At 37.0% G+C, this 24,856-nt stretch overlaps 1 protein-coding gene across 8 annotated transcripts; it reads right to left on the bottom strand.

Annotated features, from left to right (window-relative positions):
* Positions 1-2,464: 2,464 nt before the first annotated feature.
* Positions 2,465-24,184, bottom strand: ppfibp2a (PPFIA binding protein 2a). Of its 8 annotated transcripts, XM_032561059.1 has the most exons (24): positions 24,062-24,184; positions 22,987-23,234; positions 19,914-20,000; positions 17,919-18,032; positions 16,203-16,334; positions 12,848-13,135; positions 12,457-12,549; positions 11,187-11,298; positions 10,969-11,001; positions 10,595-10,656; positions 9,858-9,936; positions 9,645-9,769; positions 9,483-9,541; positions 9,335-9,395; positions 8,517-8,652; positions 7,572-7,707; positions 7,123-7,248; positions 6,878-7,028; positions 6,621-6,732; positions 6,285-6,373; positions 6,034-6,156; positions 5,581-5,706; positions 3,358-3,546; positions 2,465-3,257 (listed from the first exon to the last, which is right to left on the bottom strand). In XM_032561059.1, the coding sequence occupies exons 1-24, from the start codon at positions 24,123-24,125 to the stop codon at positions 3,033-3,035; spliced, it is 2,970 nt and encodes a 989-aa protein (XP_032416950.1). In that variant the 5' UTR covers positions 24,126-24,184; the 3' UTR covers positions 2,465-3,032. The 8 variants fall into 8 exon arrangements, with proteins under 8 accessions (XP_032416950.1, XP_032416951.1, XP_032416953.1 ...); XM_032561060.1 differs by lacking the exon at positions 10,969-11,001 and having other exon boundaries at positions 24,062-24,183; XM_032561062.1 differs by lacking the exon at positions 12,848-13,135 and having other exon boundaries at positions 24,062-24,183.
* Between the last annotated feature and the right edge of the window lie 672 nt (positions 24,185-24,856).

The following is a 24,856-nucleotide window of genomic DNA, read 5'->3' as shown; positions in this document are numbered from 1 at the left end:
TGCCTCACTTAGGGCATCTAAAAGAGTAAATTGATGATGGGGAGAAACTAAAGCACAAATAAACTGGCTGATGAAAAAAAAAAAACTAAACTAGTTTTTGTTGTAATGAATAAAAAAACCCAAAAACATCAGGGACAAAAGAATAATAATAAAGCTTATAGATGGATAAAAAATAAAAAAAAACTGGAAGCAGATGCTGCCAATAGAGGGTTTATGTTGCATCACCTATCCAACGTTTTTATTTGTGATGCATTTAAATAAACTGACAGTCACAGTGGTAGAATAATGTGTAATCATTAGCAAAGAGTTTGGAAAAATATTTATGTAATGTAAACCATAATAATTTAATTTCACTTTTTTTTCCTGATGTGCTATTAAAAAGTAACTTGGAAACCAGTGAATGTCACAAACACTTACACTTAATTAAAACAATAGACACCATATTGCAAGGTAATATGTCAGTCAAGCCCTGCTTGCCTGCAGGTAGCAATTTACAGCAGAGGCATTATGAGAGAGGGTGACACAAATAATAGCTATTAAACTGTCAGCGGGTGCAGGCTGGATCACATTACTGAAATTAGCCTAAGATGCACTGTTATAAACAAAGCATCTTTTCTCCACGTAGACACGCACAAAAACCCCCCCCAAAAAAACAACTTGGAAAGCAGAGTAAAATTGAATGAAATGTGAATATATTTTACATGATTTTAGATCTAACTTGTTTTTCTTTAATGTGAAAAGTCTTACATACTTTATAATTTGAGCAAAATGACAACAGAAGTTTCTTAAACTATAACACCTTCCACATGAAACACTACATTCATTGATTTTTCAAGAATAAAGAGCAAAATGGATGATTAAATGTTTGTCCCAAAATAAATAAATGTGCTTAGATGATAAGTGACAAAGAGCTGAAACCAAGTGTAAAAGTTCATAACTGGCGGTATTCTGTCAGACTACATAGGCAACACTGACACCTGCTGGTTTAAAATGATTTATGTTGCGCTAAACATTCAATTCATGTAACCTCTTGTCTTATATTATAATCGCCAGCTTTATTAAACCTTGTGTTACAATTGCTTTATGCGTTTTTAAGATGTTCACCTACCATAATGCCAACCTCCACACTTACATCTCTCCAATTTCTTTAACGTTGATCAGCTGAATAAAAATAAGACTTATGACACTGTCATTTGCACTTAATTATCAGAATACTCTTTCTTTTCAAACTAATGAAACGCAGAGCTAATATATTACTTGTTTTTTTTATGTGTGTGTGTTTCAAAAATAGTCTTATAGTCTTGTAGAAGTTTAAAAAAAATCTAAAATAATGTCTAAGCTAATTTTAAATATTTGTCAACTACAGTCCACAATGCAGTTATTTAAAAATAAATAAATAAATACACAACTTACACTATCAGACATGTGCCCACATGTTGATCAAATACTGGCAGGTAAAATGTTAGAACAGGCTGAGACCAGCAAACACCATCACAAAGAGGATTAAAAAAACCTAAGATAAACAAATTTGCTATGTTTATTTAAATACATTGAATAGGTAAAGTTCTCAATTAAAATAACTGAAAAATAAAGAAAAAATAAGCCTACTAGTGGAAAAACAGACACCACCTCATGTTTTTCTTCACAAAGCAGAATTTTGTCAATCATTTCTATCTTTGAAATGCAGAGTAAAGCTACACTAAAATAAAACTAGATACATTTTATCAGTATTTTTTTAGGTTGTTCCAAGCAGCAGCAACATGTCCCCAAGTGAGACCAACATTTGTTAGACAGCACCAGATGTGAAAATACATATAAACAAAAAAGGGTAAAGCAACAGTCTGAAGACCAGTGTCTGAGAATATCTATATTTTCCATCCCGGTGATCATTTGCTTCCAGATGCAGCTTTAATATGTACTGCAGTTTCTAATGGATTAATAAAACTGACATATGGCTGCTGATTACTTGCCAGTATGTAACGTTTTTAACAATTATATCTGGCTTGTTCAGGGAATAAATGAAACTTGGTTACAGTTCAGATTTGTCATACAAATTAAAACATCTTTTAATGTTTTAATGTGTACAACATAGTCTGTTTTAAGTTTTATAACTTAAACTGACAACAGACTATGCAAATATTTTGGTGCATTATAAGGGTTAAACAAATAAATTGGAAAATATATAAAATTAAAAATTCTAGTTTTTTGCAGTTTATCCTCTTGTATTCCAGGTGGAAGTATTTACGCAGCTTATTCATAAGCAAGTTATTCTTCCACACACCCATCATTCCCTCAGAGGTGGCTCTTAGTCCCAAGCTCACATCCTCCCAGAGGGTGCTTGAGGGTTCTTCACTGTATCTTAGCTGTTAAAGCCACGAGTGCTCTGGTGACCATGCACTACGGTCTGTCTGTCTATCTATATCTAATGTTGAAACAGAAATAAATATTACACACCATTAAATGCTTCAGAAATATTAGAAACCTACCATTTATTAAGGCATATTAATGAATGACAATGTTATGTTCTAATTAGGTTAACTGTCTAATCAGCAGAATACTATTTGCACAATAACTTTATTTTAAGATCCAATATACTAAATGAAATGCCAAAAATAACGATTCCAAAAATAAAAAGACAACCTTGAAGTACTTCATGTCAATAATTAAGCTGTACATACAATCCTAATTTACATTTAAAAAAATACAGAAATATTTTGATACAAAATGGTCAATAAAACAGTTTTAAAGCAGTGGGGTAAGCTTTGGAATCAATCTTCATAAGGAATGCCGGGAGCAGCCTTTGTAATACCATTCACATCGTATTAGATACATTTAACTCGTAGATACTGAGATTTTCAATCTCACATCTGATCAAAAAGACAATGACAAATAAAACACTTGTATGTATTCATAGAGTCTTCCAAACTCATCCAGCAAATCCCAACAGAAATACATCCTGGTGAAAAGCCATAATAATCTTTCAGCAAATTTTAAGTCAATAAGTGGAAGATAAAACTGAGTTTCTTGTTTATTCAGTTATTATCTGGCACATTACTGTGAGCTTTTACAGCTGCTGGTTGCCACTTTTCAGCTTGTCTGTCCAAAGTTGAGCTAAAGCCTCTGTGTGCTGGAGTGAGCACCCGGGAAACTCCGTTCACTGTTAGTGCCTCACTGTCAATTGGGCAAATGTAGTCTGCAGATTCATCGGGTTTCCTCTTTCTGAGATGACTGAATTGGGTGAAGCCCAGCTTCTTTGGCTGAAAAAACACAAAAGGTACAATATAATATTAATCCATTTTTATATCTGTTATTTTTCTGTAATAACTACATATGGATGTGCTCAAACGGCCTTCTTACTTTAACTTTAGCAGTGGTAGTAAGTGGGACATGGCCTGTGGCGTTGCCATACTCTCGTTTCTCCTGCATGGCTTGAGGCCCAACCAGGGCAGCAAAAGCAGTAGCAAGATGACGTCGGAGCAAAGTCTTCTGTGGAGGAATATTTAAAAGCAGCGCCAAAGTCTCAGAACTGAAGCGAGGCTCCAAGATCTATAAAAGAACAAAAAGGACTGATAATAAAATATTTAGTGTAGTTTGTTATGAAACAGTCTCAAGCCACAAACTACTAAAAAAGGCTTAGAACAGCACAATTCCTCCTCTGAAGCCATTTTCCCCCTTTTAGGCTATCGTTAGGATGAGAAAGTGGGAGACCTAATATGAAATGAATAACTAAAGTCACAATAATTGTAAGGAGTTCCTAAAGATCATGGTATGTAACTGATTGATTTGTCTTGTGGTTTTCTACAGCAGATAGTTGAAAGTTTCACTTCAAAGCCAGAGGTATTTTTGCTTGTTTGGTGTTGTTCCTAAGTATGTCAGCTCAATGTGCTGGATTGTCAACATTAAAAGTTATAGAGCATCTTCCAGTTCTACACAGATAAATTAATGCAAGACTGCTAAGAAATGGAGACATATTCTAAGTGTGCTTTAAAGACGCAAAAGTCAGCAGCACATCTGGAAATAGCACTTATGAATATGCAGTTTATTTACATTTAAACTTATGAATGACACAATTTATCTACTTAGTTACACTTTAATGAGTCTTGTTTATTTTGTGCTGTGAAAAATGAAGGCACAGATGCCTTATGATATTCATGTAAAGGTAGAATATATTTCTCAAAGGGCCACTTTTCTCCACACACATATGAACCTCAAGTGCATCCTATATTTTAATACAAAGGCTTCAGTTAGTTTGGCCACACACACTTTAAAGCTTCAATATCTTTAAGTCTCCTGGGGAAATTGTTTGAAATATTTAGAAATGTGGCTGTGGAAATAGCCAACCATTCTTTCAGTAGAGCAATTGTGAGGTGAGGCACTGATATTGCCTCACCTCACAATTTTTGGTGAAGTGTTTTGTCCAGTCAAGCCTGTGACCAGTGATTGCAGGGTGAACTCCTACCTGCTTAACTTGCTACCTGATGTTCTTAAAGACCTTGCTTTGTGCATTGGTACAAATAGATGGTGGTACTGAATAAGCTCCAAAATTCCAAAATAACACAAGACTATTCAAAAGCATCTTTTCACTGGAACCAATGGGCTGCACCAAACAACCAGCCCTCCTTTTTCTGGAGCTAATGGGTAGAGCCGAACTAACAACCCCACACCATAATCCCATCTGTAGAAGGCACTACATGTTCCAGTCAGGCAGGTGCAGGTTTTCTGGCTACTTTGACATCCATAGTTGTTGATTAGAATGCCAAATAGATGTAATTTGTAATTCCAGAAAGCAGGTACAGTGTTCACCCCTTGGTGTTCACCCCTTGACAGTCTTGTGGGAGTGTGCTTTACACCACTACATCTAATGCCAAGCATTTAGTTGGAAGATATAAAGCTCAGATCCAGCTGCAAAAACAAGTTCATTTCATGAAAAGTGTCTATACGCTGTTCTTGAACTAGTTTGAAGGCTAAATGAAGCTCATAGGTCTGTAGCAAGTGACATTGCAGAAAGTTGGCAACCTCTTCTCTGTGACTTTATGTAACCTATAATATTTTGCCTGAGTTCCTAATCAGTTCCACTCTGCAATATTACACTTGTAGCCATGGAAGTGACTGAAACAATTGAATGCAACAATGTAGATGGGTGACTCAATACTTTTGGCAATACAGTGTAATAGCATATTTGATTGATTTGATGAACTTGTGACCTGAACTGAAGAAGTGGCTTAATTTGCTGGACAAATAATCAGGTTTATGCAATTTAGATGCTGTAGCACCAACAGTGAGTAGCTATATGTTTTAGTCTTTGATTTGTCACCCATAGTATTTAATTTGTCTAAAGGAACCTTACTGTAAAATTTTAAACTTATTTTAAAAACATTTTTAGATAAAAAAAGGAAAGGTCTTTGACCTTTTCTTTCTTTAAACCCTCTCTTAACCTAATATTATGTTTCATTCGGAAACCAAGTGTAGTCTTTTTGATGTTGTTAGATATGCGAAATAGAAATGAAAATATTTTATTTAATGTAAAACCACAAATAACACAGACCAGCTTTTTTTTCTTTTTTTTTTAGCAGTACTTACAATCAGGCCACCATGAACGCCACTCCCCCGAAGATTAGGAGCATACTCAGCAAGATCAACTGCTCTTAGCCACTCCATTACACAGTGGTTTGACCACTGTACCACCTCTGAAGGAGAGGGATGTTTCTGGGAATAAAAGCAAAATGTCATTGAAATAATATTCCATTGAAATAAAAAAATACCTACTGGAATCCTACTGTATAAGAAATATTTAATCATTGCTGATGGATAGCTAAATCAATTGTTTAAAAACAAACATAAAGGCTGAGATTAAGCTCATTTAATCTCTGCTGCCATCCTGTGGAAGACTATGAGATTACAATTTCAGTAAACGTCTCCCTAGTAACAACATCCATGCCTTTAAATAACGGTGAGGCATGACCATATTTGTCATCGTAATACTACCACAAGTATATTTTTAGTTTCAACTTGGTTCTTTTTGTGTTTATCCACCTCTTCGCCTGGCCTGCGTCGAAGACAGTTTGGGTTGAACTTATTGGCATGAAGAACATGAATGGCACATTTAATGCTGAGATGGTGAAGCTGACTGGTGACCTTTAGAGTCAAGAGGTCATTCTGAAATTACAAAAAATAAAAAATAAAACATTGAATTTGATGAAAAGTTTGCTTTCATTCAACAACAAAAACAGCTTTATTACTTCAAGTGTATTAGAAAATTGTGTATTAATTTGATTAAGCCTTACCACTGTGAGATACTGGATCATCCGGCCATCTACTCTGGCCTCATGGAATTGGTCTTTATACTGAGGCAATCCAATATCATCCAGCCAGCCTACAGAGGGACAGAAAATCCCACATAGATATGCTCACTAAGATACAACATTAAAAACATGCTTCATGCAAAAATGTGTTAAGTTGAATTTTCATGATTTGGCAAATTATAATATTTACATTTTCTTATGATGTATTACACTGTGTACGATTGTTTGGTTTATGACAGAAGGAACCCTATTTTATCATTGTGGATTTAACTAAAATTGGAACAGTTTGAGACATATTTCCTGCGGATTAACGCTTACGGGTGACCCAGATGTGATCCAGCTCTGACGATTTCTCTGCAACCTTTGAAGTAAAGGCCCTCAAAGCAAGTTGCAGCTTTTTCCTGTGAAGGGGATGTTTCATGCCCATATCCTGAAATCAGAAAGAAAAGTCAAGGTGGGAACAAAAACAATAGTTCTGATATGTTTTACAATATCTGTATGACTCAATATACAAGTGTAAAGATATGTAAAATCTATTTTGTACCAGTGTTACATTTGGCATGCAGTTCTCAAACCTTCTCAAAGTCTTGAGGTGTGGCTGCCAGAAGCGTCTGCCCATTTTCAACCCACTGTCTGGTGAGATTGATGTATTGGCCAAGACCGTAGTCTTCAAGCCAGCCACACACCTGCTCCTTGGTCCATTGACTGAATGGAATATTCAGGTCGCTGACAACAACAAAATTAATAATGAGACAAAATATACAATTTATTAAGGTATTGAAAGTACAGTAGGAAAATGTTGAAACACAAAGTGTTTTACCGTGTGGGGTTAGATTCAGGAGTTCGGGTAAGTCTGGGCCCCGCTGTTGCACGTAAGCCTCCTCTTCTGAACTGACCCGCATCTGGATCTGCAGGCTGGAAGCCGCCAGACTGGGTTCTTCGAAGCCTGTGTGAACAAAAGTGCAAGCTGACAGGTTAAAATGACTGCAGTTTTGATACTCAAAATAAATACTGACAGACACTTTGCATGTCTTTGTATTGGGATCAACCAAATGTAATTCACATGACCAGGGCAGGGTACGTCACTCTGTTTTTTTGTTCATTTTTAAATCAGCAGATAATCTGCCGAAGAAATGTCAAGTGGTCAGTTAATAATTAGGTCATAACATCAGTTTTAAAACTGCAACTGCAATAAAAATAAAATTATAAATGTCTCCTCTTTCGAATTGTTTGGACATCGCTTACTTGTTTTTGTGTCTCTGCACTTACTTTCCCCAGAATCTCTTGAAGCTCCTGTTGTTCTTCATGTATTCAGGAGATCCCACAGCTCGCTGGCCAGGCTGTGCCTCACAATGAGCAGGGGAATTCTCACTGGGTGTGCAGTCATGGGCTTTCTCCAACTTTCCTTAAGGGGGTTATAAAAACAACAGTCAGTAACTGAGAACAAAGAGTATGCAGACTTGATTCCTAAAAGCGCTGGTCATTTTAAGGATTCTTTTTTTTTAATTTACAGACATGTTTGTATTGTTGAAAAAGTGCTTTACTCAGAATAGCGTCAGGGCGCAGACTAAGCTTCAGTAACTTCCTGCCAAAAACATGCTCTTGATTAATGACATCTGAATAAAGATTATATCTGCTTCCCTGTAGTTAACGCAACAGAAAATATCTTGATAATGATGAATGAGTATGGAGCCAGATATTTTTTTAACATGTTTAATTCATGCAAAAAATGTGTGATACCCTGACTGTTCACAATGCTTTGTTGAGTTGATAAATACTGGTTGCAGATAACTGGGTAAATGCATCAACGTAAAAGTTTTAGGATAATTTACATGGTGATATCTTTATGATAAAGTCTGTTGTCTGTGCCAAAGGTTCAAAGAGATAACAGGGTGTGCCTGGATTTAAACTGGTCAGTCACATCAAGGAAGGGTGGAGCTGGGCTGAATGTGGTTGGTTCAAGAAAGGGAGAGGTTGGGCTGGGTAAGTAACCCTATCCCACGAGCCATCTGCTCTGACAGGAGGTCTGCAATTAGCTGTGATCAAGAGTTCAGTGGTCTTCTGGTCAGAAGAGAGTGGTTATAGCTCCAAAATTTAATTTGTCTGCTCTCATGGGAATCTCTAGGCCTCTGAAATACATTATGCCAAAGCATTTTACACTGTTCAACCTACAATATCATGAATGACAGTATGAAATTTATTGTGTGAACTTACTTTGGCATGAGTCTCCATCTTCAACTGGATTTTTATGTCTTTGAATATCTGTAACATCATTCTCATTTTGTTCCAGGAGAGTAGAATTCATGGGCAAAGTCTGACTTCTATCATCACCCAGACCACCACGGAGAAACTATTTACAAATTTAAAAGATATATACATAAAAAGGGAGAAAATTCTTAATAATTCTTATGCAATTCAATGAGCTCAGATCATTTAATACAATTACGGCCATGTGAAAAAAGTGTATTTTTCTAAAATTTGGAGATGAGGCTATTTTTCTTGTAAAATGTCTCAGGAATAACACACTCACACATCTATCACCACTCAACTCATGAATATAACATCAGGATTAATCAGAATTTTGAAAGCAATTGACTATTTAAATCTCAGACATTTAGTTTGGTGTGTTCCTGACTTTTAAAGTGAGAATGAATATTAGAAAGCCTCGTGTCAGCCTCTGTCTGAGGCTTTCACGAGGACAGAGGCTGTTGCAGTGGTCCTTTCACGAGGACCACTGCAACAGCTCTTAAGTCTGGTAAGAGATTTGAAAACACTTCTAAAGAATTTGAAATCAGTGATGACAATGTACAGAACACAGTCAAGTAGACGACACTAAACATAATTGCTATATCTCCAAGTTTGGGCCAGTATCTTAGTAATTTTCAACCATGTGCATGCAACAAAATAAATATTCAAAAACCCTAAATATTCATAATGAGACCAACAGGAGGCACTTGCTACTTTTGAATCAAATGTGCATGTCTGTTGAATAAAATAAGGGATGGTAAATACCTCACTAACACTATAAATACCTTGGGTGAATGTCTGTTTGTTATGTCATTCAAGCTACTTGATAAAATCTGTAGCTCCGTTCTGTAAAAAACAAAAAAGACAAAACACACTCAGAAAGATTCCAATAAGAGATGCAAAATTCATTATGATAAAAAAGTATTTTACTACCTGGAATCGCAATCTGTCTGGATTGATGCTTGCTGAGAAGACGAACTATTTGTTGAAACCTGTTGTGGGTCAAAAAATTACAATACACAGAATTTGCATGGACCGTTTCGATTTGTATTTTTTACGCTAACTTTAAAACCAGCTAGATTTATTTAATCCCACCTCAGACTTCACATCATCAGATTTTGTACTAGTAGAGTCAACAGTCTTGGTCAGGATCTGGTCTCCTTCCTCACTGCTACTTGAAGCAGTCCGACCATTTGACAATGAACTGACAGCAGATGGAGCTGCGACAAGTTATGGAAAGATTATACATTATACATCATAAGGGTAGAAATTCAGTCACTCATATAGAAGGGTAAATAATCCCAATACCTTGTCTTGAGATGAGAGTTACATCTCTGAACTGTCTGCACTGATTCAGGAGCAGAGTGAGCTCTTCAATCTGTCTGTCCTGCAGAAAACACAGCAGTGGAGCTTTAAAGTCAACATAACCCTATTAGGATATTCATTAAAAGTTAAGAAGCATGACCACCCGCTGCTGGTTTTACTCGGCTGGTGGCTGATACGCCCACAGACATTACCCTTCCACCATATGGCCTTTACATCAAAGTAAAGGACAGGGAGGGAACAAACCTAGACCTCACTGGAAACTGTATTTTGCAGCAAACAGCTGCGAGGAGTGTGTTTGTTTTGAAGTGGTGCCCATGCCTGGTTTTGCCATAGTTATCTTAATGCAGCTCACTCCAAAATTAAACTTGGCAGAGCAAAGCCTGCTTAATTGTGGCTAGTCTGAAAAGGCTCGTTTCAGGATGTGGGGGTGTGCGTGTGTGTGTGCAGGTCCTGACTAATGTGCTACACGCAAGTCTGTCTGCAAGTGCTTAAAGTGCAAAATACTCTGGGCGAAAGAACACAAAAGATCCTCTGTGCAAAACGTAAATGGTCAGAGGGTGGCACCTCTAGGAAATAACAGGACCTAATAGCTGATACTTTCCTTAAAAATGACTGTGTTCCCACATACAGAGCAGTTGAATAAGTTAGGGTGTAATGAAATGTTTTTCCACAATAAAATAATTCTAAAAAGTTGATTTAATTTTTTTTTTACAGCTTACCTTTTCTTCATTGGTAGCAACCAGTGATTTCATTCCACTGCGAAGCCTTTGGAGTTCTTGATCTAAGTCACAAAAAAGTTACATAGTTTATTAATCTATTTTGGCTCCCGTTTATTCAGGACTACATCAGCATTTCTAGTAAACAATAATAACTATGAGTCAAGAACTCAGAAGCAGACAATTTTTGACAAAAAGGATGGTGTTTCTTTAGAAACACATAAAGACTGAAGTAGTAATTTAAGCAAACTTTTGATTTAAAGCAAAAGGAAATAAAAAAGATAATTAAGAAAAAACACCCTAGAGAAAAAGCAGTCAATCTACAGTTAGTAGTAGACAAGTCCCAAGAGATTTTATTGAGTGCTCCATAAGCTTACATTTGGTGCTTAGTCTTTTCCTGTACATCTCTTCTGAGAGACAGACACACGACCCCCAAAAACACAATTTATATATGGTCAAGCCAAAATGTTTCCATAGCTGTTACTGAATGCAAAAGGACAGTCGATAATTGTCTTCATCTAATTATACGTATGTATTTGTAGCATTTCACTGGCAGGTTGTTGAAGGCTTGAAGTTGCACAAATTGTTTGCTTACCTCTCTCTGAGATCTCTGTCGTCAGAGGAGGTCTAGCCAGCAACTGAGTGTGCAAGCTCTCAATTTCTGCATTCTTTGTGAGGAGAAGTTGCTGAAGGTTGCTGATCTCTGCCTGAAGGTGACACACAAGGAAGAATTTTAGCAGAAAGAAAACATAGGTCTATTCACTGTTTACAAAAGGTTCACATATAAAAAGCTTACACTCAATAAAGACACATGTATGCATTTCAAATCTCCTCAAAAGTTGCTATGTATGAAAGACCCCAAACAAAGAATGGAGAAGTTATTTTCTCTGAGTTCTAAAGCACCAAATGTTGAACCACCACTCTCCACAGTTTAGTTTGTTTTAAAGGAAGTTACATAAGGAGGACACAGATGAAAAAGATTTGTTCAGGCTGAACTGTGTCACCATCTTTGGAATAAAGTTAAATGTGACAAGTATGATAATTTAAGTCACAAGGTATGGCTATTATACTGGCAAGTAATCCGTTTTGTAATGCAGTTGGATAATTAAAAGTTATGTCTTAACACAAAAAGTCTAACAGAATTCATACAACCTAAATCTAAGGAGACAATTTCTATAAGATTGACTGTTTGAACTTCCTTTCAGCTGTTTATGCAAAGTAAACTCTAGCTTCAGTCAGTTTTTTTAAATCTTTCACGTAGTTTCAAACCCTGTGCTCTATCTACTTCTCAACAGCATAGTAATCGTGGCATACTGCTCTTTAACAAAATTCTTGTGGCCAGTCTGTCTGATGACATCAAAGCGACAACAAATGTGGTCCCCAGTTCCCAAAAACACAGACAGAATGCAGCAAAATCTATAAAAATGACACATCTAGACCACTGTCACAGCAGATGTTAAGTAGATGTTAATTTGCAAAAGATGGTTTCTGAACTCTACAGGTTCTTATCACTACAGATGACTGTTTCCTTTGTATTTTTTTATGTACTATATTTTAAAAGCTGTGCACTTGTTTTTCTAACTGAAGAGAAAAAAATGCAGAAGAATGTCTATAATAAAGCCATATAAGAAAACATAAAGACAGTACTTAAATAGACTAAGCTGTTATTAATTCTATTTCTATTGAATGAAAAATATGCCATACCCATAACGGCCTAAAAAAGAGGGAACACGTGCACAAGAGAATGACTCACTTAGCTGGCTGAAACATCAAACTGGACTGCATTCAGGAAAGTTGAGCGGACAATTAACAGTGGAATTTGGGCACTTATGGTGCAACGCAATGTCAACACAGAGATATTTTACCTTGGTTGCCTTGAGCTTCTTTTCATATTGTAACTTCTGGTCCTCCAGATACTCTACTTTGTCCTTGAGAATCCTGAGCTCTTTTAGCAAAACCTAAACAGGAACATTTGGAAAACTTAGCAGGCTTACAATCCAGTTACTTTCATAAAGACGCTTACTCTAATAATTTCATACAGCACACAATCTTTAATGACTGACAATTTTTAATATGTCACATTATTCCATAATCCAAAATGTATTTGTTGTGTTTGTTCAGCTATATTTAGCACTGCTTAATATAGGCTAATTGCAGTAGGTGAATGTTTCGATTCCATTTGATGCTCAACACAATAAAGTAAGACAACCCATGCTGTGCACAACATTGGAAGCCATGCAGGTGAACTATGCCTACTCTTTCTCCTCCGCAGTGGCACAGCTGCTCTGCCTCTGAGCTACCCTCTCCCAGGTTCCCCAAAGGTCTGTCTGGAGTCTCCTCTAGCTTCTGCATACACCCCGAGGGTCCATCACAGGACACCGTGAAGTTTTTGCCTCGGCCCTCAGGGGACTCAGTGGGGCCCACCACTGGAAATCTGCTGTCAGCCGAAATCTCCAAGGCCTTTTTCTCCTGGATCTTGCTATTGATCTCCTTCTGAAATTGACACATCTGCTCCTGCAGTTCACTAATGAAATTCACTACAGTCTGACAGAGTGGGGAAGAAAAACATTGAGAAGAACATGTTTAGAGAGAGAGAAAGAAACTATATGCAGGATTTGTGCATATTGTGGATTTAAAAAGTCTACACCCATGTTAAATGCCAGGTATTTATGATAAGACAAAAATATAAAACAAAAACAAAATAAATAATTTAGAAACCTTTCCAGCATGCATCTGATATGTATGCTGTGCAAACCAACTGAAAAATAAATAATTTGTTAGTATGAAAAACTCTGAGAAAAAGGCATGCATCACCTTTTTTGCATATATGTGCACAAAATTCTATTAAACCACCTCTTTAATTTTATTTCAGTAGTCTGTCTTTGTTAGTTGAAGTCTGTGCATGTCCCATATGACTTGGCACTGCTTGCCTACTCTGTCTTGCCAAAATCATCTAAATCTTTCAGGACATCCGACAGATTTGTGGGGCTGTGGATAAGACTGTGGTTGTTCACAGTTCCTAAAATCTGTAAGAAGTCAGACTGATTTTGACAATCAGGTGATCCACAAACATTTTCATGACAGATTTAGTTCTGACCTCATATTCAACCTGAACAATTTTGAAAAAAAAGAAAGGAAAAAAACTGCTGATATGCTCTATGTTTTGGGTTAAAACTGACTGGTATTAAGAACTCATTCACTTTAAGAAGGCTTAAACTACATTCGAAGAAAAGTATTCCCATCATTCATTATTTGCACCACCATGCCCTAACCGCCTTTCACAGGAGGTGTGGTCTTCATTTAGTGATATACAGTATTGTTCTTTACCAAAAATACAGAATATATATTACTTTAAAAGTAGACAAGTTCTTAATTTATTTTATTGGTTAATTTTTTTTTGTACCTCAAAGGTTAACTTATTAACAGGAGTGTGTATTTCATTTTCTGTGTTTATGTGAAGTATTTTTTTATTTCATTTCATTGTTTTATATTATCTATAAAATCACTGAATTCCAGGTTTCTGGTAATGAATGTATCTTCATATGGCTACATTTGAAATTAGGGCTGTTGTAAACTAATATTTTAATAATTAAGTAATCTATACATTATTATTATGGTTAATCGATTAATGGGATAAAAAAATTTATAAAACAAAATATTGATAAATTTGGTGTAACACCGGTGTTACTATCGGGGAGGAAATAGACCAGGGGACAGACGAACGTAAGTCCAGGGACCGGTAGACCAGGGACGAAAGTAAGAACGGGGAGGAGCAATACGGGATATTTACGGCACCTTCATTCGTCACACTCAGAAATTCATCTACCAGCCATGTACCGCCACGATGATTTCCGCCACCCGTTTGTTGAGACCGGGATAATATGAAATTTATTGTGCGGTTAGTCCATAAAGTTACACTTACACTGTAAGCATCAACTACTCAAGCCGCCGTGTTAAGTCTATCTGCTTACCTGTATAAATACTCCTGCAGCGCTCTTCCCGCCATTCGCTCTGAACCAGCAGCTCCCAGAGGAAAAAGGCTGCCGTACTCCAGGCATCGCGCCAGTCATTTTAAGGATGCTTATTGGTCCCCCAAAAATGATGAAAACTCGGGCATTATCATCAATCAATAAAATCCCCACGGGCCGAACTTGAAAATTGGACGTTATGCCGCTAACACTTAGCATTCGTCAACAACTCAGAGGCGGAGGTCAGAGCTACGATTAATGCAAATAATGTCTTGGCTGGAACACGGTGCGCTAAATAATAAAACATAAATTAACGAAGCTTCGAGGCAGGTAAATTTTCCTCGAAGAATTTTAATAATCGAGGTACTCGAATCATTCGAGGAATCGTTTCAGCCCTATTTGAAATTAGTATTTAAAGGGACACCTACTGGTACCGTTACTCTTACTGAGCCAACACTGGTTTGTCCAAAATATATTTTATGTAGATTTTACAAACATGGAACAAAAAAGTTCCATGTTTTTCATATTAACAGACATCAATAAATTTTCAAGGTGATTTCTACCCATGTTCCCCCAGACAGTGTGTAAACAGCACACATGCTATGCCTGGACAGTGTACAGAGGAAGTCTTACTTGGGGTTCAGTACAACGGATATGACAAATGATATGGAAGGCCTCCATGGCTAATTTTAACCATAAGCTTGTTGGCTCCAGGACCAACTGCCCTGCGCGTGTCTATGTGTGTACATGCAAACATGCATATGTGAGGACATAATGTTTAGATAACAAAGGCAGCACGCGGGGGACAACTATAGTGATAAAAGCAGTTTCTTTGATCTCCTTTAGTCAAAGCAGGTGTTAAAAATTGAATGGGTGTGCTGTTTTGGACCTACAAATGCAAACCTCCAGAAATATTAACTGTATTCAGATGATTCCAAGAAAATTTTATGAAAAATATTTTTTTAAACTGAGAATTTCTTTCAATAACTAAGGGCTCACATATTTGGCCATCATGACAGCTCCCTTGGGTTTGAACTCCTTTAAACTGAGAACAAAAAGATCCTTTGAGCAGTGTTTGGACAGTAATTACATACATTACAGTATCCTGTCTGGTAAAAGTTCTGATTTCCGTTTCTATAATTCATGTGGTCTCTAAATGCCCAGGAAGTCTGTTGGTAATCTAACACGCCAGTCTTAAGCAAATAAATGATCTGGATATACTAAGAAAAAATGTTTTAAGTCCCATTTACTTTTTTTTCCCCCCAGGTACAATGAAGTCAGTATTTGGGTGAATGATTTGTTTCCACAGATCCTATAAGGGTTTATGGGCTTCCTTAAAGTCAACATTCAAATAGCGGATTATTATATTTACCCTTGTCATTACTGCCAGAGTTACGTTTAAATTTCCTCTTAAATTTCCGGTATCTTCACTAAATCAAACTATAAAAGGTAATTTGGAAATAAGACTTTTATGGTGTCAAAAATCAGGTAATTGTTCACTTTGGAAACTATGACAAAGCAACTGTGAATGAAGTGATTGTTCTCTGCACACCGGTTTTTTAACTGACAGACACTGAGTTTAAGACAATACAATAAACCCAAAATTATCTATATAATGTACCTGAGCCAGTGAGAAGTCTCACCTCAGCTTTGTGCTGCCTCTCTGCCCCATGAACCTGCGTTCCCTCCATGTCTGCCAGCTTCAGTTTCAGATAAGAGACCTCCCCCATAAGATTCAGCTTCTGTTTCTCCAGTGACGTCCTATGCACGAGTTCCTGTCATCAACGACACACAGCAAGAGTGTGAAAAACACAGGCAGACGCAACCCTATGCATTAAACCCCCAATTTTAAACGAGTTAAAGCACTTGCTCTACAAAGACAACATGAAGTGTGAGGCACAGCAAGTTACCAGCTCTGTAATGACTGTTCCTCCACACAAACCACACTGGTTTCTGAAGCTGTTTGGGTGGCTAAATATACACAACCCATGACCACTATTTATAATGTGTATTTCGCAGCTCTCTCAAAGTACATAGCAGAGAGAAGGGAGGGGGTGAGACCAAGAAAAAGCATGCAAAACATTCATTGACAGAATATCAAAATAACTTTGACAGGTGCATTTCCCTGTCCTCTGTATAAAAATGACCTCCTGTCAAACCCAATGCTGTGGGAGATTACAGTTTAATAGCTCTGTGATATCTTTCCTCAAAGGCTGTTAGTCATCAGAGTTAAACCAGAACTTAAGGGTAGATGTACTTCTTACTTGGCTAATGTCAAGCAGGTGCTGAACATCCAGAAAAGAGCAGAAAACAGTGACAGTAGCCCCAGTAAACATTTAAAGTGTAGGATTTTTGAAAGGATCTGAACTTCTTCTACACAGCACATGGAAAGTATTTTAATTCTGTCACCAGGAAGAGATTTAGGGCTCAGGTCCAAAGCCTCATAATGACCACATCTCCAAGAAACTGGCTGCCCGTTTCATAATGTGCAAGCTTGCTAAATAAGTCTTAGAAGAAAAAGACAGTTTTAAATACGTTTTTGACCTATTTAGATTTTTTCACTCCGGCCTTCAACAAAGATTTTACAAGAGTTGCAACATAAGAAGGAAAGTTAATACCTGGTTTATCCAGTGTCTGTCAGTATTTCCTTCATGCAAACAATGTGTCGGAGTTCAAGTTGGACAAGGTTTCACATATCCAGTTCATCCAGTGGACTCTAACAAACTATCTCAAATCTAAAGCAAAAGAGCCGAGTGCCAGCAAAGCACATCCAGCTCTTACAGGAGCACCACTTCGCTCTTTTTCCCTCCCATCTCTCCACCTTTTTTACAGCTGTTTCTCTCCTCCTCGTTTGTTCTCTTCTCCCTCCCTCTGTTTTTCCTTCCTGTCTCTCTTTCTCTCCAGAAGCCTGCATGTGAGCAGTCATGGTTATTACCAGTTAGGGGAGTGGCTTGCTATGCAGTTAATCTCCTGCCCAGACAGACTAGTTTGGCCTTGCATAAACCAGACAGGAACCCAGAGTGAGAAACTGTTTGGGAAAATGTTTGAGTGTCATAAATTTTTTTTTGCCAAAGTAATTCAAAGCTATCTTTTCCAGAATCCAAGAAATGAATTTCTGAAGAGGAAGTTCTTCCTGGTTGCAGCTTATGAAAAACACGTCAAAGTGCAGAAATGTCACGTTTTATAAGAGATTAACCGTCTTATTACCCTGTATATTTTTATGGGAACAACAAGTTAATTGAATTACTGTTGCAGTCATTATGAGGCTTTCCAGACTTTGGTTCAGATTCACACAAATTGTTTTGTGCTAATATTGTCTGAACAAAGCACATAGTTCAAAGTCTAGTAGAGGCAACTACCTGCTGTAGCATCTCTTCTGTACTGTTGAGTTTGTGTTGATGCTCCACCAAAGAACTTTCCAAATCATGGATCTTCACCCCTTGAGCCTCCACCTGGTCTGTCAGCACACTCACCTATGAGGGGTTTTGTATGTCAAAAGATGATTTAGAAAATGATAAATAGGTTCTCAAAATAAACTGATGGTAACGTTCTTAAAATTTCCACATATATGAGATATGATAGAAAAAGTTCCATTAGGAAATTTCTGTGATTCTAAATAAAGAAACAATTACAGGAATCTCAGCAACACATAAAGGTAAATATACTTGGCACTAAAAGTAAGAAAATTTCAGTATATTTTATGAAACCTGTAGGTTGAGCAGCATCATTCTGTATGTTTTGTGCCTACTCCCAATACTAAGAGCTCCTTTTGCCTAAGTACAATTAATTTATAAACCAGTTTGTCATGTAGAAGTCACAACATGCTAAACAGAAGAAGGCAAACACTGTGGAAGACGGGAACAATCAAAAGCAAAAATATATTTAAGCACATATATCTTAGAAAACAGGGGACAGGATAAAGCCTTAACTAATTGAAAGGTGGCAAAGAAAAATATTTTTGATGCTTAAAAGATTTAACTAACTCACAGTCATGCAAAGAAAAATGTCATTTATTGCACAACTTAGAATAGATCAGAATAGAAAATTCTGTCTACTTCATTGGTCTTAAAACTTAGTCCGCAGCACTGATTTCTGACCAGATGATCTCAGATTATGAGAAGGGATATGAACCAAATGGCGTAATTTATTGGATTGTATATGATAGAAGTTTAAAGAAACAAGAAATGTTGGCTGTTACACAACCTTTTTTATTTAACAAGTAGAGGCGTCAATAGTAAGCAAAAGAAATGTACACAACCGACATAGCTTTACAGCTCCTCTTTTTGCTGCACAACAACTTCAACACAAATTGCTGTGGGATGGCCTTCTTCAACAAACTGTTATCACATGTTGTGTTGATCACTCTGACATGAACAGTTCCCTCAAGTTCAGTTTCTAATTGTGGATAAATCAAAAGATGGCGAGCCTTCTTTTTTATTAGTATTTGGCAAGTACTTCATTGGTAAGAAGCAATTACTCAACTCCGCTACTCAACCCACAAATGAGTTTTCAAGCAAATGTGGAGCTGTTTAAGGAAAAAACTGAACATGCTTTTACAAGAAAGAAAGAATTAACCAGAAACAAATTATCTTACTGTTTGTGCTAAATCTATATACAAGTGCACAGAATCTACCCCACATATGGGCACATAATCAGGTGCTAGTGTACTTGTGATGTTGTGTTTTGATGCTGAGAGGTTAAAACTGATTTTAAATAGCTCAGCTTTGTGTCAACAGAACACCAACTGTTGAAGCAAACATTTCTAAAGAATTTATTTTCTTTCTCTGAGGCCTAATGAATGATAAAAGGCACCTGCTCTAAACTTACTCTGACACACAAACACGCCTACATGCATCAGGTCACATAATGGTGCGAGCCTAAGCCTGTCTACAAAGCACTTGCTCAGCCGCCCGGAGTGCTACACACACCTACAGGTATAAGAAAAACACATCAGTCAAAACAAGAGATTGTGGTGTCATTATAGCACCAAACCCACTTTGTTACTGTTGCTTCACCTGGGCATTGAAGCAGAAACTTGTGCAACATTTACAACACAATGCTGCCATACATCTTTGTTCTTTCACCCTCTTTTTCCCATCTCTACCTTGAAGTAGAAACTTGTGCAACATTTACAACACAATACTGCCATACATCTTTGTTCTTTCACCCTCTTTTTCCCATCTCTACCTCGTCTCGGTGTTGAGATACCAAAGGTTAGAATCAATTCCCAGGTAATTCACTCTATATTCAGATGCCCAGGAAAAAAAAAAACAGTGTTGGAAACATTCTAATATTTCTAAGCAATCTTAGTTGTTCTTTTTGTATTTTCCAAGACCAATGCAAGAGTGTCATACCTGCAGAATTAGTGACTCTTTGTCTCCCTCCAGACGTGATAACCTCTCTTGATAGGACTCACTGCTGTTGTTTAAGGTGAGGTTTGCCTGTTGAATAGAAATAATTGATCAATCTTTGAATACTCACAAAATAGAACAGTTTCTCGGTGGAAATTAGCTTTTCGTTTTTATTATTATTTACAGCCTTTAAGCACTGAAATCTTAAACCTCTTACAGTGCCACAACTGTGTGGAGATTGTAAGAGGTTTACAAATCCTAATCCAGCATTAAAAGTCGTGTTCCACATTTTATGCCAGTTACATAGTTTAGAGGGGGAGTTCTGTATTAGGTCAGTGTTGCCTGTGTACTCAGTGTATTTCACAGTCATTGAAGTGCAAAGCATAGGAATAGAACCCATATTTCCTAATTATCATTTGAATAATAAAAAAAAGATTGAACTGAACTTCAGAACTTCTAGAAGAAAACATTGTTTTTCAGAATTAATTGTTAAGCTTTTGTGGTTTGTGCTGCGAAGAATTGCAACATACCTTTTCAAATATGTAAAAGTCTGAGATTCCAAAATTAATGTTTAAATAGACTATTAGCTTTATAGTAAAAGCAGCTACAATTTCAAAACTTTTCAACTTATGACCATGCAGTGAATCCACTTAGAAAAATATTCATAACTAAATATTGAATCTAAATCTGAATCTTTTGTGGCCCATAAAAGAAAGTGAATGAGCCTTGAAGGTTCATACGTCTTACATTTGCAACTCGCATGTCTCATCAGAAACATCAATTTCACTTTTGAGCACCAGTGTTCTCAATCCTATTTTTCCTCCTATTTTATTTCTCCTACTTGTTTTCTTTATATATGGGAAATGTACATTATTGAATTACTCAGGGAATATTTGCACCTGTACACATTTGTTTTTGCCCACTTTAATGTTTCAAATCATGAACTATATTTTAGTGCGAGATAAAAATACATGAGTAAATACAAAATTAAGTTTTCAAATTACAATTTCAAATCATGCTACTGGATATTGATAGATCTTTAGAACTTTTATAATTAAGAAATCACTTAACTAGTATCTGACAATAAACTGCAAAAAAAAAAAAAAAACAGCGTACTTGAGGGAAAATAATAGGGGTCAAGTTTATTTTTTCACTGTGTGCATGAGGTGGGTAAGATAATCATTTGTAAACACAAGCTGATTTGGTTAATTGGTTGGTAATGTTGCAGTAAGCAAGTGTGTTGCCAAATGCCAACTAATCAGGGTCATTCTCAAAAGATTTCCATATGACTCTGGACGAGTTCATTGTACAGCTATGAACATCACTGAACCACATTTACACAATGATGGTGGCAAGCTACATAGTAGCCAAAGCTGCCCTGTGCACATAAAAGAGGCTGCCATGTACAGGTGCCACAGGGCACCACCATCATTAGGCAAGGAGGGTCAAGTGTCTAGTCAAAGGACACAACCACTCGTACAGATGGAGCTTTCTATTCAGAGCTCATTTTCTATTAATCGAATTAGCAGTGAATATTAAAACCTAGTAGAAACCAATAGAAGTGGTCTCATACATAACCAAATGGCAGATATTTATTAAAAGATACTTTATAGATTAAGGTGAATTATCTCACACATTGTACTATCCTCCTTTAATTCAGTTCAAACAACTTAAAAATTCTGAAAAATAAACAAGACAACCACCTTAAGATAGAAAGCTTGGGATGTCAAGCAACAAGAGAAATTTTCTTCAAAAGTTATGACAACGCAAAACTGTTATTATGAAGCAACACTTCATGTTTGAAAGAAGAAAGTCTTCCACTGAAATACTGACTGTGGGAACTGTAAAGATACAACTGAAAAGCAAAAACAAAAAGCTTTATCAAAAAATGTAGGAAAGAGTTCCACAACTATGTTGAACGAAGGTATGAAGAGTAGACATAAAAGTAGTTAATGTCTTACCTTTCTGAGCCAAGTGAAATGTTTGTAGAAATCAATATAATTCTCCATTCTGCAGACCCATTGTAGTTGAGATCTTACATTTGATGTCTAACAGAACTGAATATATGCTATGAAGCACCAACACATAATCAAAACAATGGCTTTTAACTGCACTGCATGCTCTCCTTCTTTTACTACAACCCAGTGCTACAAGGAGCGTGCAGGAAGGATCTAGGTCTGTGTGGTTTGGAGCCCAGACTGCCTCAGACTTTTAGAGCTGAACTGAATAAGTCAAACTATGCCAGTTGGCTTTATGTTACCTCCTGCCCCCATCCCCCACGCCCTCTTTTATTTTTTTCTATCTACTTTCAACTGCCCTTTTTTTCTTTCTTGCTGCATATTTTTGCATTTGAGCTCCATGTGATTAATGATTTTCTGAACTATTTCTGTCCTAAACCTTTCCCTTTTCTCTTCTTGTTGTTCTTGTCTCTCCTAAGTTTGTTCTTGCAGCACCCCTCAAGCAACCTAAGTTCTGTGGGGCTTTCTAAATGGGGAATATAGGAGAGGAAACTTTTTTTCCACCATATGCTTCTCAGATGTGGTGAGGGGCAAGAAGTCAGTAAAGGCTTTACAGAAGGGGAGGAGGCAGAGGAGAAGAGTGGAAGTGAGCATTATGTTTACAATATCACATCTAAACAAGCGCAAATACTTTAGGTGTCTTATGTGAACCAATTAAAACACTCTTTCTGAAAGGAAAAGACAAAAAGAATAAGAGATAAAATGTTAAAGGGAAATAAAACGACTTGCACTCCAAACAGAAGCTCTGGATCTCATTACAATTCGGTTTAGTCCCATTCACTACATCCTCCTACAGGTTCACTTCTTAGCAGGCCAGAAAACAGTCCCCCAGATGTTGCTAAACAGGATCACAGACCAACAGTGAAGCAAAAAATAAAAAAAATCTGATCCTAGAAGTAATTCTTGCCAGGCCCCAGCAAAACTTCTAAATTCAATGACCAAACCTTTCAACATTAGAAGACAAAGTTCTGTGGATATCTGCATGCCCATTTTTCACAGTTCCATTATATTTGCTTAATGTGTGCAAAAATTGCCACTATAAGTGAAAACGTACTTACCTCATCTCTTTGCAGCCATTTTAATATAACATTTGCTGTGTCTGTAGACATTTGTTTACTGAGAGCACCCTGCTTTTCCTCACTCCTCTGGCCCTCCAGCACAGCCATGAGGACCTCCATCAGCTCAAGTGCCACAAAAGCAGGGTCCACGGGCGTGGGGAGGGGCAACTCTGGGTCAACATCGGAAGATTTGTAACCTTGGTCACACGGCTGCATCGGAGGACTGAAAACACCTTCATACATTTTGCCTAGAGAATGAAACAGAGGAAATTCACAAATATAGGAATTTGCATTTACCTCAAATATTGTGGTTATTTCAACCTTTATGCATTTTTGCAGCTGTTCTGAGTTGACTAAAAACAAAAAAGAATGACTTGCAGGGAGAGGAAAAGGATTTTCAGTTATGCCCCCTTGTGGGCAGAATAATGACCCGCTGCTGCATGTAGAATGTAAATGGTATCAAACTTTAGTTGTGGCTTTTCAAATCCACAAATTAGAAAAAAAAAATATATACTTTTCATGTAGTGCCTTTTCAAGCTAAAGCAAAAGGTAGAGTAACGTAATCTGGAGAAACAATAAATGTTAACGTTTAGGTATTTGATGGTAAAATTGTTGGTTGCTTTATTTAATTATTAGCTTTTTTCCTGTCCTTTAAGTTGTCTCTAAATGTGATAATGACTAGGTTGTCACCTCTGATTGTAGATCTTGGAGTCATGACTCCATGCTACAACACTGCTGTTGTTGCAGCATGAGCTGTAAGCAAAATGTATCACCAATGTTAGAAAAGAATAGACGTAAAATGTTAGAAGTATGTTAAAGCTCACGTTGTTCTGTGAGAATTGTACAAGAAACAACAGAAGCTTGAGTTAAATTACTGAGAAACAAGGTCAATTATATACAGTGTGAATGAGCAGGAAACATAAAACAATCCTTCCTTACCATGGTAATTTGTCATTAAATACACATGTAAAGTGGTCATAAGCAAAATCTGTTGGCTGCTGGCGGTCTTATGAAAGCCTAACATTAAAAACTGGGCAGTCTCTTGAGACTTTGATGATGAAACAGAGACTCTTACCAGCTATAATGTCATCCATTTGCTCCAAGGCAGCTTTTAACATGTGGCTGGCATGTGTCTCCATGGAAACTCTTAAAGCAGGACAGATAGATACTCCTTCACATGTGTAAAGCAGAGTGAAAGTTGATAGAATGATGGAAAAGATGTTCTTCTGAAGGGCAGGACTGCAGAGTGTGTTCAAGTGCACAGCAAAGCTCTAACAGCTATCCTGACATTTTTGTGACTCTGAAAGTAAATAACCTTCAGAGTGTGGCTTTTGGGTTTAAACTGTCTTCTTATTTTGTGACCAGAGTGTCACAAATTGTCAGGCTTGTCGTCCAAATGAGGCGCAAGCTCAAATTTAGAGCGTTTCAATTCGGTTTAGTTTAGTTTATTTATATAGTGCCAATTCACAACAAAAAATAAACTCACTGGACTATATGAATTTCTTTTCTTTTTTTCAAACTAATGAGATTTCATGTGATATAGTCATATTTGTGGTTTTAATAATAATAAAGCAGTTTGTAGAACATCCAGCAAAAAGTTTATTTCCCAAAACTGCTTGAGCTAGCCTGGCCATTGCCTTCCTGTGCAATTCCGCTCAGATAAGCTTTAGATTGCCGCAGAATCTGGGCTTCCCCCCTTTCACTTGGATTCCCTCTGGTATCTTTCTTTCTACATGGGTCAATCGGTAAATAGAAGGAGAAGTTGTAAATGATAATGTACATTTTCTGCAATGTTTTAGAAAACTGCCTGTCATTTTTTTGTCATGTTTTGTTTAACCTCATAATTTATCAGTCAACCACCACTGTCTCC

Source organism: Xiphophorus hellerii, chromosome 4, assembly GCF_003331165.1.
Source record: "Xiphophorus hellerii strain 12219 chromosome 4, Xiphophorus_hellerii-4.1, whole genome shotgun sequence".
In the NCBI taxonomy this organism is placed as follows: domain Eukaryota; kingdom Metazoa; phylum Chordata; class Actinopteri; order Cyprinodontiformes; family Poeciliidae; genus Xiphophorus; species Xiphophorus hellerii.
Note: the sequence above shows the minus strand (reverse complement) of the source record. Positions and strands in the feature narration are given on the sequence as shown.

What these genes read in the sequence shown, in the direction of transcription:
- ppfibp2a (XM_032561059.1), bottom strand. Translation starts at nt 24,125, where the DNA reads ATGGAGACACATGCCAGCCACATGTTAAAAGCTGCCTTGGAGCAAATG. An exon ending in AACTCTCATCTCAAGACAAG is followed by an intron (nt 9,770 to 9,857) that starts GTATTGGGATTA and finishes AACTTGTCGCAG; the next exon opens with CTCCATCTGCTGTCAGTTCA. An exon ending in CAGACAGATTGCGATTCCAG is followed by an intron (nt 9,396 to 9,482) that starts GTAGTAAAATAC and finishes TGTTTTTTACAG; the next exon opens with AACGGAGCTACAGATTTTAT.